The sequence below is a fragment of the Coregonus clupeaformis genome, chromosome 3 (assembly GCF_020615455.1).
Source record: "Coregonus clupeaformis isolate EN_2021a chromosome 3, ASM2061545v1, whole genome shotgun sequence".
Taxonomy (NCBI): Eukaryota; Metazoa; Chordata; class Actinopteri; order Salmoniformes; family Salmonidae; genus Coregonus; species Coregonus clupeaformis.
In genome coordinates, this window is record NC_059194.1 from 15060971 (window position 1) to 15078786 (window position 17816).

Genomic DNA, 17816 nt, shown 5'->3' on the forward strand with positions numbered 1-17816 from the left:
CCAGTTCCCGCCAATATCCAGTAACTGGCACAGCCTTTGAAGAGGAGTGTGACAACATTCCACAGGCCACAATCAACAGCTTGATCAACTCTATGTGAAGGAGATGTGTCACACTGCATGAGGCAAAGGGTGATCACACCAGATACTGACTGGTTTTCTGATCTACACCCCAACCTTTGTTTTAAGGTATCTGTGACCAACCGATGTATATCTGTATTACCAGTCATGCGAAATCCATAGATTAGGGCCTAATTAATTCATATCAATTGACTGATTTCCTTATATGAACTGTACCTCAGTAAAATCATTGAAATTGTTGCATCTTGCGTTTATATTTTGGTTCAGTATAGTTTTAACCCTGTTTCAAGGCAATGCAGTGTTTGTTTACATTTACATTGTTTACAAACATTGGAGTGAAACGTGCTTATATTTTGGGTTCTGATGGGGTACGACAGTTGAACTAAACTCATAAGGCATTTCTAAGTTATATTCTTCAAGAATTAATGAGTATATATCATTAATTTCTAAGTCCAAAAATGGATGTAGCAACTAAGAATTCCAGCTTTAAATATGTCCAGGAGGATGTGGGTAACACACATTGGTTAGTACAATATATTCAGGTAATAATGTTATTATATATACACAAAAATATTTTACTGTGCAAAAATAAGTTATTCACCAGTTATTTAAACTTTTTCAATCAGTCAATACTATTTGTACCATTTCTCATACTATGATCATCTTGAAGGGAACATATATAAAAATCTAAAACGTAGAATATATATATATATATATTTTTTAGCAACCTTGGTCCACAAACCAACTCCCCTCTAAAATGTCCTAGAAAGACTCTTGTCAATAAACAGACCTCAGCTGCATCCCGATTCTCCACCCTTCTCCCCAAGTGTGCACATTACCCATCATAGTGGCAGAAACGTCCTTCCAGCCAACACTAACACCAATCCAATGGCTAGGACAGGGTGTAGAGGGTAGGACAGGGTGTAGAGAAAAGGACAGGGTGGAGAGGCTAGGACAGGGTGTACAGAAAAGGACAGGGTGTACAGGAAAGGACAGGGTGTAGAGAAAAGGACAGGGTGTACAGGAAAGGACAGGGTGTTGAGAAAAGGACAGGGTGTACAGGAAAGGACAGGGTGTTGAGAAAAGGACAGGGTGTAGAGAAAAGGACAGGGTGTAGAGAAAAGGACAGGGTGTACAGGAAAGGACAGGGTGTTGAGAAAAGGACAGGGTGTAGAGAAAAGGACAGGGTGTAGAGAAAAGGACAGGGTGTACAGGAAAGGACAGGGTGTAGAGAAAAGGACAGGGTGTACAGGAAAGGACAGGGTGTTGAGAAAAGGACAGGGTGTAGAGGCTAGGACAGGGTGGAGAGAAAAGGACAGGGTGGAGAGGGTAGGACAGGGTGTAGAGAAAAGGACAGGGTGGAGAGAAAAGGACAGGGTGTAGAGGCTAGGACAGGGTGTACAGAAAAGGACAGGGAGTAGAGAAAAGGACAGGGTGTAGAGGCTAGGACAGGGTGTAGAGAAAAGGACAGGGTGTTGAGAAAAGGACAGGGTGTAGAGAAAAGGACAGGGTGTACAGAAAAGGACAGGGTGTAGAGAAAAGGACAGGGTGGAGAGGCTAGGACAGGGCTGTTTCTGAACAGGGTCCTCTTTGTTAATCTGTCCTACTGTGTAGTGTAGCCTACTTTTTAACATTTTATGTGGCATCATTTACATTTTAGTCATTTAGCAGACGCTCTTATCCAGAGCAACTTACAGGAGCAATTAGGGTTAAGTGCCTTGCTCAAGGGCACATCGACAGATTTTTCACCTAGTCGGCTCGGGGATTAGAACCAGCGACCTTTCGGTTACTGGCACAACGCTCTTAACCACTAAGCTACCTGCCGCCCATCATAAGACATGAACAGCCAATCAGGATCTATCACTCAACACTGATATGCTTGTAAAACTCTTTTTGATTTAAAAATATAAACTATTTCAGAAAAATACTAAATATGTTTTGACGTCAGTACATGTATGTCCTCCCCCAAACATTCAAACAACTACAGTAATTTGGGTGAACAATAAAAACATATTTCATATGAATGGGTTGATCAGCACCACCAATTGTAAAATAGCTGGTATAGGCATAACATGATAAAGTTCCATCATAATATATTATTAGTCTATTATTTCTTTAACTTCCTCAATCATTCCTGATTGGCATAATAGGTGGTAAGTAGCCTAGCGGTTAGAGTGTTGGGCAAGTAACCGAAAGGTAAAACATCTGCAGATGTGCCCTTGAGCAAGGCACTTAACCCTAATATGCTCCAGGGGTGCCGGACTGCAATGGCTGACCCTGTAAAACAACACAATTCACTGCACCTCTCTGGTGTAAGTGACAATAAAACATATTGGTTAAGACAGCACATGATAATATATGCTACACTATATGCAGCAGAAAGTGCCTAGACCTGTTACCATGTTAGGCTATGGGAGAGAGAGCTCCGGGGTGAAGCTTCCCCTAGGTACAGATCTAGGATCAGCTTCCCTTCCCTGAATCCATTAGTGGGGAAAATGCTAAACTGACCCAAGATCAGCATCTAGGTGCAACTTCACCCTACACCGCAGAGAGACCTGGAGTGTCCGTGACAGCCAATCAAAAAGGAGGCTCATTTAAATCGCTGTTCCGTGCCCTGTCCTCTACCTTCTCCTCGGGGGCCGTCATCACAGTCCCTTGTTGTAGGTCACCACCTTGCTATCGGTTGCCATGGCGATCTCAGGCTCAAGCTGAGACACCTCGATCTATTGACGTTGAACCAGAGAAAGAGATGTAAGCACACAATACGCCTACCAACCCTCTGCAACGCCTAATAGCCATTCACAGTACCTCTAAACCCAGAACCTTTGTTGTTCTTTCTTAACTACAAGTGAGAAAAAAAAGGTAACTGAAAAGTGAAGAAAGAAATGACAAGTGAAGTGTGTGTGAGGTGAATTCCTCCCCAGCTGTCCAGCCAGCCTCCAGGGATAGCAGCAGCAGTAGTACCTGAGACATCTGTGGGAATAGGCTGATGGCTAAGGGCAGGGAGAGGCTGAAGGTAGCCAGACACACCAGGCTGTGGATGGGCAGCAACAGCCTCCGATTCGTCTGCAGGAATGGAAGTCTAACAGACATGAAGGGAAGCACACATTTTCATATTGGCATTTGTATTGAGTACAATCTCAACACTAATACAATATTTCTTACACACGATTGGCTGACCCTGTAAAACAACACAATTCACTGCACCTCTCTGGTGTAATTGACAATAAAACATACAGCTGGCGGGTTATACACTGTATCGGCAGGATAGAATAGCAGCCTCTGGTAAGACAAGGGGTGGCGGTCTATGTATATTTGTAAACAACAGCTGGTGCACGATATCTAAGGAAGTCTCAAGGTTTTGCTCGCCTGAGGTAGAGTCTCTCATGATAAGCTGTAGACCACACTATCTACCGAGAGAGTTTTCATCAATATTCTTCGTAGCTGTCTATGTACCACCACAAACCGATGCTGGCACTAAGACCGCACTCAATGAACTGTATACGGCCATAAGCAAACAGGAAAACGCTCATCCAGAGGTGGCGCTCCTAGTGGCCGGGGACTTTAATGCAGGGAAACTTAAATCAGTTTTACCGCATTTCTACCAGGATGTTAAATGTGCAACCAGTGGGAAAATAACTCAAGACCACCTTTACTCCACACACAGAGACGCGTACAAAGCTCTCCCTCACCCTCCATTTTGCAAATCTGACCATAATCCTATCGTCCTGATTCCTGTTAACAAGCAAAAACTAAAGCAGGAAGCACCAGTGTGTCAATAAAAAAGTGGTCAGATGAAGCAGATGCTAAGGTACAGGACTGTTTTGCCAACACAGACTGGAATATGTTCCGGGATTCTTCCGATGGAATTGAGGAGTACACCACATCAGTCACTGGCTTCATCAATAAGTGCATTGATGACATCGTCCCCACATTGACCGTACGTACATACCCCAACCAGAAGCCATGGATTACAGGCAACATCCGCACTGAGCTAAAGGGTAGAGCTGCCGCTTTCAAGGAGTGGGACTCTAACCCGGAAGCTTATAAGAAATCCTGCTATGCCCTACGAACCATCAAACAGGCAAAGCGTCAATACAGGACTAAGATCAAATTGTACTACACCGCCTTTGACGTTCGTCGGATGTGGCAGGGCTTGAAAACTATTACAGACTACAAAGGGAAGCACAGCTGCGAGCTGCCCAGTGACACAAGCCTACCAGATGAGCAAAATTACTTCTATGCTCGCTTCGAGGCAAGTAACACTGAAACATGCATGAGAGCATCAGCTGTTCCGGACGACTATGTGATCACGCTCTCTGTAGCCGATGTGAGTAAGACCTTTAAACAGGTCAACATTCACAAGTCCGAAGGGCCAGACGGATTACCAGGGCATGTACACCGAGCATGCGCTGCCCAACTGGCAAGTGTCTTCACTGACATTTTCAACCTCTCCCTGTCTGAGTCTGTAATACCAACATGTTTCAAGCAGACCACCATAGTCCCTGTGCCCAAGAACACTCAGGTAACCTGCCTAAATGACTACCGACCAGTAGCACTCACGTCTGTAGCCATGAAGTGCTTTGAAAGGCTGGTCATGGCTCACATCAACACCGTTATCCCAGAAACCCTAGACCCACTCCAATTTGCATACCGCCCCAATAGACCCACAGATGATGCAATCTCTATTGCCCTCCACACTGCCCTTTCACACCTGGACAAAAGGAACACCTATGTCAGAATGCTATTCATTGACTACAGCTCAGCGTTCAACACCATAGTGCCTTCAATGCTCATCACTAAGCTATGGACCCTGGGACTAAACACCTCCTTCTGCAACTGGATCCTGGACTTCCTGACGGGCCGCCCCCAGGTGGTAAGGGTAGGTAACAACACATCCGCCACGCTGATCCTCAACATGGGGGCCCCTCAGGGGTGCATGCTCAGTCCCCTCCTGTACTCCCTGTTCACTCATGACTGCATGGCCAGGCACGACTCCAACACCATCATTAAGTTTGCCGATGACACAACAGTGGTAGGAATGATCACTGACAACGACGAGACAGCCTATAGGGAGGAGGTCAGAGACCTGGCCGTGTGGACAACAACCTCACCCTCAATTTGATCAAGACAAAGGAGATGATTGTGGACTATAGGAAAAAGAAGGGGACCGAGCACGCCCCCATTCTCATCAACGGGGCTGTAGTGGAGCAGGTTGAGAGCTTAAAGTTCCTTGGTGTCCACATCACCAACAAACTAACATGGTCCAAGCACACCAAGACAGTCGTGAAGAGGGCACGACAAAACCCATTCCCCCTAAGGAGACTGAAAAGATTTGGCATGGGTCCTCAGATCCATAAAAGGTTCTACAGCTGCACCATCGAGAGCATCCTGACTGGTTGCATCACTGCCTGGTATGGCAACTGTTCGGCCTCCGACCGCAAGGCACTACAGAGGGTAGTGCGTACGGCCCAGTACATCACTGGGGCCAAGCTTCCTGCCATCCAGGACCTCTATACCAGGCGTTGTCAGAGGAAGGCCCTAAAAATGGTCAAAGACTCCAGCCACCCTAGTCATAGACTGTTCTCTCTGCTACCGCACGGCAAGCGGTATCGGAGCGCCAAGTCTAGGTCCAAGAGGCTTCTAAACAGCTTCTACCCCCCCCCTCTTTTACGCTGCTGCTACTCTCTGTTTATTATCTATGCATAGTCACTTTAATAACTGTACCTACATGTACATATTACCTCAATTACCTCGACTAACCGGTGCCCCCGCACATGGACTCGGTACCGGTACCCCCTGTATATATCCTCGCTATTGTTATTTTTACTGCTGCTCTTTAATTATTTGTTACTTTTATTTCGTATTATTTTGTATTGTATTTTTTGGGGGTATTCTTTCTTAAAACTGCATTGTTGGTTTAGGGCTTGTAAGTAAGCATTTCACTGTTGTATTTGGCGCATTTGACAAATACAATTTGATTTGATTTGATTACAATAGTAATTGTAAACAACTCCACCTCTTGCAAAAAATGTAATGCCATAGACTGTTCATCTGTTGTAAACATTGTCCTATCCAGAACTCTGTTCCTCAGGCTTTAGGTATTTCAACTGATACTATCCTGACATTAATGCAGGGACTTGACAAGGCAGTACAATAAATATTTCCGACCCATCTAGAAGCTTGACATACTTTTCTAGGTAGGACATGATGATGGGAGGAAGGACAAAGATTGGCATCGGGAGGACCACTCTGGTAAAGGCTGTCTCCATAATTGCCTGGGGGGGAAGAAAAATATTGTGCACATGATTCAATTCAAAATATTGCAATGTGGATGAAATTCCCCCTCCCATGAGATTAGAAGGATATGGCATATGGACATGTAGAAAAAGGTATAAATAGACAAATAATGCATTATAAAATAAACCTGTTCTTTATTCAACCTCATATGAAGAATCATACTGACTTCAGTAGTGGACAGACTATTCAGAAACGGATTCTCCACACATTAAAAATACACATTTCTCCACACATTAAAAATACACATTTCGCATTTGTCACGGATTCTGACGAGACTGCCCTTCCTTCTGGCTCGGGCAGGCTTCGGCGTTCGTCGTCACCGGAGTACTAGCTGCTGCCGATCTATGTTTTATGTTTCTATGTTCATCTGGGTGTTGTCTAGTATTGCACACCTGTTTCCCATTATGTATTATGTCCTTCCCTATTTAACCTGTTCTCTCCCACTGTGTGTTGTGCGTGTTTGTTACTTGATACGAGTGTCGTTTGTGAGCGGGTTGACCCTCCCTGTGTTGGAGGTTTTGCTTGTTTCTTTACTATACAGTAAAGTAGATTTTCATTTCATTCTGTGTCCTGCGCTTGACTCTGGCCCACCGCATTCCACAGACATTCATGACAGAAACACACACCTCTATGGAGTCAGCAGGAACAGCCGGATTAACCGAGACGATGGAGGAACGAGTCCAACGACAAGAGATGATGATTCAGACTCTCGGTGTCACCATGGAACGAGTGTTCCAGACGATGGAACGATGGGAGAGAGGTGGTATCCCGTCACCATCTCCAACCACTCAACCACCTACAACACTGGTTACCACTCCGCCATCTGGGTCCAGTGGGATTCGGCTCTCGCTCCCGAGGGCATATGACGGTACACCTGCCGGGTGCCAGGGATTTCTCCTCCAGGTAGAGCTCTACCTGGCCACCATTCACCCGGCGTGTCCGCCCTCATCTCCTATCTATCGGGGAAGGCGCTTGAATGGGCCAATGCCGAGTGGGGAGGAATAGACTCGAACTGTCCGCTACGAGGATTTCACGCGCCGCTTCCGGGCGGTATTTGATCATCCACCAGAGGGGAGAGCGGCGGGTGAACGTCTGTTACACTTACGACAGGAGATGAGGAGCGCGCAGGAGTTTGCGCTGGAGTTTAGAACTTTAGCAGCCAGCGCAGGATGGAATGAGAGGGCCCTGATCGACCTTTATCGTTGCAGCTTAAGGGAGGACGTCCGTCGGGAACATGGCCTGCAGGGACACCGATCTCAACCTGGACCAACTGGTGGACATGTCCATCAGGTTGGATAACCTGTTGGCAGCCCGCGGACGTTCTGATCGGGGCCGTCCATTCCATCTCCCAGCTCCTCCGAGCCTACCCCTATGGAGCTCGGAGGTGCTGCGGTTAGGGAGACGGGGAGAGGGACCGTCCCCTGCACCAACTGTGGCCGCAGAGGACACACTGCTGGTCGGTGCTGGGGAGGGTTCTCAGGAGGTCGAGGCAGCAGGCAGAGCACTGGTCGACCGTCTCAGGTGAGTAGGCACCCGACTCACCCAGAGCCCCCTGTTGCTAATCTGTGTATTGATATTGTTTTTCCAGAGTTTTCCCCCCCCATTCCCAGCATAAGGCGCTAGTAGATTCAGGCACGGCTGGGAATGTTATTGATCGCCAGTATGCTCGTAGTTTAGGGATCCCTACTGTGTCTGTTGATAAATCTTTCCCTGTGCATGCATTAGATAGTCGCCCGTTAGGGTCAGGCATAATCAGGGAGGTCACCGCTCCACTTCTGATGAGGACGCAGGGGGGTCATGAGGAGAGGATTAGCCTCTATCTGATTGATTCTCCTGCGTATCCTGTGGTGTTGGGACTTCCCTGCTTAACCATTCATGACCCCACGATTTCATGGCAACAGAGGGCTCTCAAGGGATGGTCCAGTCAGTGTTCAGGGAGGTGTGTAGGAGTTTCCTTGGGGGCAACTACGGTGGAAAGTCCAAACCAGGTTTCCACTATGCACATTCCTGCCGTGTATGCCGATTTGGCTATCGCCTTCAGTAAAAAGAGGGCGACTAAATTACCACCCCATCGTCCGGGGGATTGCGCGATAAATCTCCAGGTAGGAGCTGCACTTCCCCGGAGTCACGTGTATCCTTTGTCACAGGAGGAAAGGGCAGCTATGGAGACATATGTCACCGAATCTCTGAGACAGGGATACATTCGGCCATCCACTTCACCTGTCTCAAGTTTCTTTTTTGTGAAGAAGAAAGATGGTGGGTTACGCCCGTGCATTGATTACCGTGGCTTAAATCAGATTACCATCAAGTACAGCTATCCATTACCCCTGATAGCTAGTATGACGGAATCATTGCACGGGGCACGCTTCTTCACAAATTTGGATCTCAGGAGCGCGTACAACTAAGTGCGTATCCGGGAGGGAGATGAGTGGAAGAAGGCATTTAGTACCACCTCTGGACATTATGAGTATCTTGTCATGCCATACGGGTTAATGAATGCTCCATCAGTTTTCCAATCATTTGTGGATGAGATTTTCAGGGACCTGCACGGACAAGGGGTAGTGGTGTATATTGATGACATCCTTATATACTCCACTACAAGGGCCGAGCATGTGTCCCTGGTGCGTAAAGTGCTTGGAAGACTGTTGGAGCATGATCTGTATGCTAAGGCAGAGAAATGCCTGTTCTTTCAGGACTCCATCTCCTTCCTAGGGTACCACATGTCCGCGTCTGGGGTGAGGATGGAGAGTGACCGCATTTTGGCCGTGCGTAATCCAGTGCTGGCTCATCCGGATCCCTCCTTGGCCTTCACGGTTGAGGTGGACGCGTCCGAGGCTGGGATAGGCACTGTACTTTCTCAGTGCTCGGGCACGCCACCCAAGCTCTGCCCCTGTGCTTTCTTTTCGAAGAAACTCAGCCCGGAGGAGCGCAACTATGATGTGGGGGACCGGGAGCTGTTGGCTGTGGTCAAAGCCCTGAAAGCGTGGCGACATTGGCTTGAGGGGGCTAAACACCCTTTTCTCATTTTAACTGACCACCGCAATCTGGAGTACATCCGAGCGGCGAAGGCAGATGCTCTGTCCCGACTGTATGACACGGAGGAGAGTTCCGTGGCGCCCACTCCCATACTTCCGGCGTCGTGTCTGGTGGCACCGGTGGTATGGGAGGTTGACGCGGATATCGAGCGGGCGTTGCGTAACGAACCCACTCCTCCCCAGGGTCCAGAGGGTCGTATGTACGTACCGCTGGAGGTCCCCGATCGTTTGATCTATTGGGCTCACACGTCACCCTCCTCTGGTCATCCTGGCATCGGTCGGACAGTGAACTGTCTTAGTGGGAAGTACTGGTGGCCCACCTTAGCTAAGGACGTGAGGGTTTATGTTTCCCCCTGCTCGGTGTGCGCCCAGTGTAAAGCTCCTAGACACCTGCCCAGAGGGAAATTACACCCCCTACCCGTTCCACAACGACCGTGGTCCCACCTATCGGTGGATTTTATGACTGATCTTCCTCCCTCAAAAGGGAACACAACCATCCTAGTCGTTGTGGATCGGTTTTCTAAGTCCTGTCGCCTCCTTCCTCTGCCCGGACTCCCTACGGCCCTACAAACTGCAGAGGCCCTATTTACACACGGGTTTGGAGGGCGTTCATGGAACGGTTGGGGATCTCGGTTAGCCTTACCTCAGGTTTTCACCCCGAGAGTAACGGGCAGGTGGAGAGAATCAACCAGGAGGTGGGTAGGTTTCTGAGGTCGTATTGCCAGGACCGGCGAGGGGAGTGGTCGGTTTTCCTATCCTGGGCAGAGATGGCAATCAACTCCAACCGCCACTCCTCAACTGACCTCACTCCTTTCCAGTGTGTTAGGTTATCAGCCGGCCCTGGCACCTTGGCATCAGAGCCAGATCGAGGTACATGCGGTGGACGAGTGGGTTCGGCACTCGCAGGAGACCTGGGACGCTGGCCATGAACGCCTGCAGCGGGCCATCAGGCTGCAGAAGGCGAGCGCCGACCGCTACCGCAGTGAAGCCCCGGTGTATGCACCGGGGGACCGGGTCTGGCTCTCGATCCGAAACCTGACCCTTCGCCTGCCCTGCCGGAAGTTGGGTAGGTGGTTTGTGGGCCCATTTAAAGTCCTGAGGAGATTGAACGAGGTATGTTATAGGTTACAGCTTCCTACTAATTATTGCATTAACCCCTCGTTCCATGTGTCTCTCCTCAGGCCGGTGGTAGCTGGTCCACTCCAGGAATCTGAGATACGGGAGGTTCCTCCGCCCCCACTTGACATCGAGGGGGCACCGGCGTACTCGGTCCGTAACATCCTGTATTCGAGGCGTTGGATGGGGGGCCTGCAGTATCTCGTGGAGTGGGAGGGGTATGGTCCAGAGGAGCGGTGCTGGGTTCCTAGGAGGGATATCCTCGATCCCTCCTTGTTGAGAGAATTTCATCGTAATCATCCGACTCGCCCCGCGCCGCATCCTCCTGGCCGTCCCCGAGGCCGGTGTCGACGCACGGCTGGAGCCACACGTCGGGGGGTACTGTCACGGATTCTGCCAAGACTGCCCTTCCTTCTGGCTCGGGCAGGCTTCGGCATTCGTCGTCACCGGAGTACTAGCTGCTGCCGATCTATGTTTTATGTTTCTATGTTCATCTGGGTGTTTTCTAGTGTTGCACACCTGTTTCCCATTATGTATTATGTCCTTCCCTATTTAACCTGTTCGCTCCCACTGTGTGTTGTGTTTGTTACTTGTTACGAGTGTCGTTTGTGAGCGGGTTGCTCCTCCCTGTGTTGGAGGTTTTGCTTGTTTCTTTACTATACAGTAAAGTAGATTTTCATTTCATTCTGTGTCCTGCGCTTGACTCTGGCCTACCGCATTCCACAGACATTCATGACAGCATTGAATATACAATATCAACAGTTTACAGAAAACATATTTAGCCAGGAACACATAATTAAATAGAACACTAGAATGGGTATAGGCATATCGACAACATGATAACAGGATGGCTATCTTGGTCAGGGTATCTTTCAGTCTAAAGACCCCTCAAATATGGTCAAATATTGAATAGAAATATGAATTTGATATATCTGCAAAGTATGTTTGATTGCTAGCTAGGCAGTTTGTTTTTGTGGAATGATTCCATTCATTTTATGGCCAGGAAGGAAACAGTGTTTTTATACAGACTAGTGTGAGAGTTCTCACCGATGGCCAGCCACTCACATGTTTGGCAGCAATCTTTGAGGAGCCCACCACGTTCCCATTTCCGTCCAGCACGTCGATGCCCTCCGACAGCTCATTGTGCCTCATGAGGCCCACGTTGCAAATGTTGGCACTGGCTGAGAAAGTGGAGAAGACTGGTTGTGACAGTGCCGTTGCATGACATTCAGCTGACATTGAGACCTACCTGTTTAAATACTGTAAAAATGCATCTTTCCTTCCTCCCGTCCTTGAAGTAATCACTAATCTGACGACTAGACTACTTTAGGGATGGGAGAAAGGATAGATGCATTTTAAGAGCATTCCAACAGGGCCAATGTATACATTTCATATTGATTTGTTTGGAGGATTCCACTTCAGCAAGGGATTTCTATAGACCAGCCCTCAGTAAGTACATATAGTGGGGAGAACAAGTATTTGATACACTGCCGATTTTGCAGGTTTTCCTACTTGCAAAGCATGTAGAGGTCTGTAATTTTTATCATATGTACACTTCAACTAGGAGAGACTGAATCTAAAACAAAAATCCAGAAAATCACATTGTATGATTTTAAGTAATTAATTTGCATTTTATTGCATGACATAAGTATTTGATACATCAGAAAAGCAGAACTTAATATTTGGTACAGAAACCTTTGTTTGCAATTACAGAGATCATACGTTTCCTGTAGGTCTTGACCAGGTTTGCACACACTGCAGCAGGGATTTTGGCCCACTCCTCCATACAGACCTTCTCCAGATCCTTCAGGTTTTGGGGCTGTCGCTGGGCAATACGGACTTTCAGCTCCCTCCAAATATTTTCTATTGGGTTCAGGTCTGGAGACTGGCTAGGCCACTCCAGGACCTTGAGATTCTTCTTACGGAGCCACTCCTTAGTTGCCCTGGCTGTGTGTTTCGGGTCGTTGTCATGCTGGAAGACCCAGCCACGACCCATCTTCAATGCTCTTACTGAGGGAAGGAGGTTGTTGGCCAAGATCTCGCGATACATGGCCCCATCCATCCTCCCCTCAATACGGTGCAGTCGTCCTGTCCCCTTTGCAGAAAAGCATCCCCAAAGAATGATGTTTCCACCTCCATACTTCACGGTTGGGATGGTGTTCTTGGGGTTGTACTCATCCTTCTTCTTCCTCCAAACACGGCGAGTGGAGTTTAGACCAAAAAGCTATATTTATGTCTCATCAGACCACATGACCTTCTCCCATTCCTCCTCTGGATCATCCAGATTGTCATTGGCAAACTTCAGATGGGCCTGGACATGCGCTGGCTTGAGCAGGGGGATCTTGCGTGCGCTGCAGGATTTTAATCCATGACGGCATAGTGTGTTACTAATGGTTTTCTTTGAGACTGTGGTCCCAGCTCTCTTCAGGTCATTGACCAGGTCCTGCCGTGTAGTTCTGGGCTGATCCCTCACCTTCCTCATGATCATTGATGCCCCACGAGGTGAGATCTTGCATGGAGCCCCAGACCGAGGGTGATTGACCGTCATCTTGAACTTCTTCCATTTTCTAATAATTGCGCCAACAGTTGTTGCCTTCTCACCAAGCTGCTTGCCTATAGTCCTGTAGCCCATCCCAGCCTTGTGCAGGTCTACAATTTTATCCCTGATGTCCTTATACAGCTCTCTGGTCTTGGCCATTGTGGAGAGGTTGGAGTCTGTTTGATTGAGAGTGTGGACAGGTGTCTTTTATACAGGTAACAAGTTCAAACAGGTGCAGTTAATACAGGTAATGAGTGGAGAACAGGAGGGCTTCTTAAAGAAAAACTAACAGGTCTGTGAGAGCCGGAATTCTTACTGGTTGGTAGGTGATGAAATACTTATGTCATGCAATAAAATGCAAATTAATTACTTAAAAATCATACAATGTGATTTTCTGGATTTTTGTTTTAGATTCCGTCCCTCACAGTTGAAGTGTACCTATGATAAAAAAAATTACAGACCTCTACATGCTTTGTAAGTAGGAAAACCTGCAAAATCAGCAGTGTATCAAATACTTGTTCTCCCCACTGTAGGTTTCACATTTACAACTGGGGAGAGCTTACAGTATAACTTTGACAACATTAAACAGTGATCTAGGTAATAGGAGGATAGCTATTAGCTACACAATGCTAACCACGCAAAGCTTAGGGAGTGAACGTTATTTATAATAAGCGTTACATGGAGAAAATCGGACCTCTCTGAAATGAAAATGGATGGCCTTCCCTTCAGCAAAATATATTTTACCTAAACTCTCTCTGAACGCTTGAAAAAAACAAGTGACCCTCCCCTATACCCAAAATAATAATTAAAACAAAATGGAAAGCAGAGAACATGTCTACTGTTTACCCTCACTTCTTGGTCAGACCAGAGCCTTAGATATGCAGTTTTAGAAACCGTTCTTCGTCCTGTAAGCATTACATGGCAACGCAGGAATTTTGATAGAGCACAGGGCTGAGGGTCAGAAGGTTGTGGGTTCACAGACCACCGTGCACAAGAGTAGGGGTGGAAAGATCTCCTTTATAGTAAAAGCATTGCATTAATCTATCATCGTATTTGCAGGTCCAAGAAAAAAGTGCATTTTATAAAAATGTCATTCAATTCTACGTATTAGCAGAATATTTTACAATACCACACACATTACTGAAATTACAGGCTAAGAATGAACAGAGAGACAGGCCTATGTGTTCATCTTATCATATTTCTCCAATGCCAAATCAGTGTCTTGTTTACAATGAAACTGCCCCTGTTTGCAAATAATTACATCTGCCCCTTGTTAGCTTTTGAAGAAAATAAAATGGACCGATTAAATAAAGGCCTACCTTTCAACCCCAGACAGAGTAGACCTACCTTTCCACCCCATACAGAGTAGACCTACCTTTCCACCCCAGACAGAGTAGACCTACCTTTCCACCCCAGACAGAGTAGACCTACCTTTCCACCCCAGACAGAGTAGACCTACCTTTCCACCCCATACAGAGTAGACCTACCTTTCCACCCCAGACAGAGTAGACCTACCAATGCAGAAAAATGTAAGCTTTAACTGCTGACTACTCTTCTTCCGTGGCCTAACCCAACTAGAGAAGGTCACAAGTGTTTCCCTAAAAGCTGTCTTGGTTTAAACATCTTCTATTGTACGGAAAGTGAATAGCTTAATCAATTTATAGTGACAGAATTAGATTACTTCCCAAGCAAAGTCTATTTTTGTCTCCTCGGCTATAGAAGGTTGTAGCTCAGCCTCTGAATGTCATATCCCCATATGCAATGGAGTCACGGTCATTCTAGCATAAAGCTCCACGGAACAAAGCACTGTTATAGATCCCTTTATATAAATCGGTCCGTTTTATTTTATTCAAAAGCTAACAAGGGGTAGGCCTGTGCTTTTTTCCATTTTCTTTAATAAAAGGCAGGCCTATGGCATACCCTCTTATTCCTCTCAAATCGAGTCTTGGTTTTAACTTAACAGCCCTTCACTGACACGGAGGAAGGATATTTAAAGAGTCCATGTTGGGTGGAGGAATCGACCGACAAATCTATGGATATAGCAGCCTTTAGCCTAATTTCGTCCTTCAAACAGATAGGCCTACCTCTTATTTCTTAAATAGGAAGAAATAGGCTCCAACACAAAGCCATCTTGTTGTTAGTAAAGTGTAATTAAAATGAAGACTGTTGAAATTAATTATGCCTACTCGAATTTGCCTACTTTCAGCACCATGAGCTGTCCATTTCCGATTGATTGTGCCACGGCTGCTGCTTCAAGTTTCACCATTGCAGTATATATTTATCTATTTTTGTTAGTTTTTTTATTAACAAACAAATATTAACATACAAAAGAGGAATAGTCACATGCAAACAAGCATACATACAAACTATTTACATTGCCAGGAATCCTAAAAAAACCAAATCATATTAATTAATAATATTTTAAATAAAGTTTTAATTGCCTTTTTGTTTTATGTTTTAGTAGTGCCATATTGTTTAAATTCATTTATAAAGTGAAAAAAGTAAGGTTTTGAATTAGACCATTTGCATTTGTGAATATGAAATGTACCTAATATTATTAGCAGTTGAATTAAATTTCCTACATCTTTATCAATGTCTACAGTGAGGGAAAAAAGTATTTGATCCCCTGCTGATTTTGTATGTTTGCCCACTGACAAAGACATGATTAGTCTATAATTTTAAAGGTAGGTTTATTTGAACAGTGAGAGACAGAATAACAACAAAAAAATGTCATGTCAAAAATGTTATAAATTGATTTGCATTTTAATGAGGGAAATAAGTATTTGACCCCTCTGCAAAACATGACTTAGTACTTGGTGGCAAAACCCTTGTTGGCAATCACAGAGGTCAGACGTTTCTTGTAGTTGGCCACCAGGTTTGCACACATCTCAGAAGGGATTTTGTCCCACTCCTCTTTGCAGATCTTCTCCAAGTCATTAAGGTTTCGAGGCTGACGTTTGGCAACTCGAACCTTCAGCTCCCTCCACAGATTTTCTATGGGATTAAGGTCTGGAGACTGGCTAGGCCACTCCAGGACCTTAATGTGCTTCTTCTTGAGCCACTCCTTTGTTGCCTTGGCCGTGTGTTTTGGGTCATTGTCATGCTGGAATATCCATCCACGACCCATTTTCAATGCCCTGGCTGAGGGAAGGAGGTTCTCACCCAAGATTTGACGGTACATGGCCCCGTCCATCGTCCCTTTGATGTGGTGAAGTTGTCCTGTCCCCTTAGCAGAAAAACACCCCCAAAGCATAATGTTTCCACCTCCATGTTTGACGGTGGGGGTGGTGTTCTTGGGGTCATAGGCAGCATTCCTCCTCCTCCAAACAAGGCGAGTTGAGTTGATGCCAAAGAGCTCGATTTTGGTCTCACCTGACCAAAACACTTGCACCCAGTTCTCCTCTGAATCATTCAGATGTTCATTGGCAAACTTCAGACGGGCCTGTATATGTGCTTTCTTGAGCAGGGGGACCTTGCGGGCGCTGCAGGATTTCAGTCCTTCACGGCGTAGTGTGTTACCAATTGTTTTCTTGGTGACTATGGTCCCAGCTGCCTTGAGATCATTGACAAGATCCTCCCGTGTAGTTCTGGGCTGATTCCTCACCGTTCTCATGATCATTGCAACTCCACAAGGTGAGATCTTGCATGGAGCCCCAGGCCGAGGGAGATTGACAGTTCTTTTGTGTTTCTTCCATTTGCGAATAATCGCACCAACTGTTGTCACCTTCTCACCAAGCTGCTTGGCGATGGTCTTGTAGCCCATTCCAGCCTTGTGTAGGTCTACAATCTTGTCCCTGACATCCTTGGAGAGCTCTTTGGTCTTGGCCATGGTGGAGAGTTTGGAATCTGATTGATTGATTGCTTCTGTGGACAGATGTCTTTTATACAGGTAACAAGCTGAGATTAGGAGCACTCCCTTTAAGAGTGTGCTCCTAATCTCAGCTCGTTACCTGTATAAAAGACACCTGGGAGCCAGAAATCTTTCTGATTGAGAGGGGGTCAAATAATTATTTCCCTCATTAAAATGCAAATCAATTTATAACATTTTTGACATGCGTTTTTCTGGATTTTTTTGTTGTCAGTGGGCAAACGTACAAAATCAGCAGGGGATCAAATACTTTTTTCCCTCACTGTATATCAAAACCATTACATTGTACAACCTGTCCTGTTTTCTTTGTAACAAAGTTCTGTATGTCAATCAAAATAATTATACTATAAATACAGGGGGAAAAAACTAATGATAAATGGACTCCTTCTCCATTCCACAGAAATCACAATTATAGTCAATATTCAGCTTGAATCTTTCCAAAACATGTTTCACAGGATAAATTCTATGTAACATTTTAAATGAAATTTCCTTTACCTTGTTACTGATACAATATCTGTTAGGAATTTTCCATGCTTTCCCTCCATTGTGCAGTTGAAGTCGGAAGTTTACATACACCTTAGCCAAATACATTTAAACTCAGTTTTTCACAATTCCTGACATTTAATCCTAGTAAAAATTCCCTGTCTTAGGTCAGTTAGGATTGCCACTTTATTTTAAGAATGTGAAATGTCAGAATAATAGTAGAGAGAATAATTTATTTCAGCTTTTATTTATTTCATCACATTCCCAGTGGGTCAAAAGTTTACATACACTCAATTAGTATTTGGTAGCATTGCCTTTAAATTGTTTAACTTGGGTCAAACGTTTCGGGTAGCCTTCCACAAGCTTCCCACAATAAGTTGGATGAATTTTGGCCCAT

At 45.9% G+C, this 17816-nt stretch overlaps 1 protein-coding gene across 2 annotated transcripts in view; it reads right to left on the minus strand.

Annotated features, from left to right (window-relative positions):
* Positions 1 to 1855: 1855 nt before the first annotated feature.
* The window catches only part of LOC121540894 (sideroflexin-5-like), a 50060-nt gene continuing 34099 nt past the window's right edge, over positions 1856 to 17816 (minus strand). For both annotated transcript variants that reach the window (XM_041850022.1, XM_041850030.1), the window contains 4 exons: positions 11595 to 11710; positions 6271 to 6356; positions 3043 to 3160; positions 1856 to 2801 (listed from right to left, as the gene is read on the minus strand). In XM_041850022.1, coding sequence (XP_041705956.1) covers positions 2724 to 2801; positions 3043 to 3160; positions 6271 to 6356; positions 11595 to 11710 — 398 coding nt within the window. In that variant the 3' untranslated portion in view covers positions 1856 to 2723. The remainder of the gene's footprint in view (positions 2802 to 3042; positions 3161 to 6270; positions 6357 to 11594; positions 11711 to 17816) is intronic.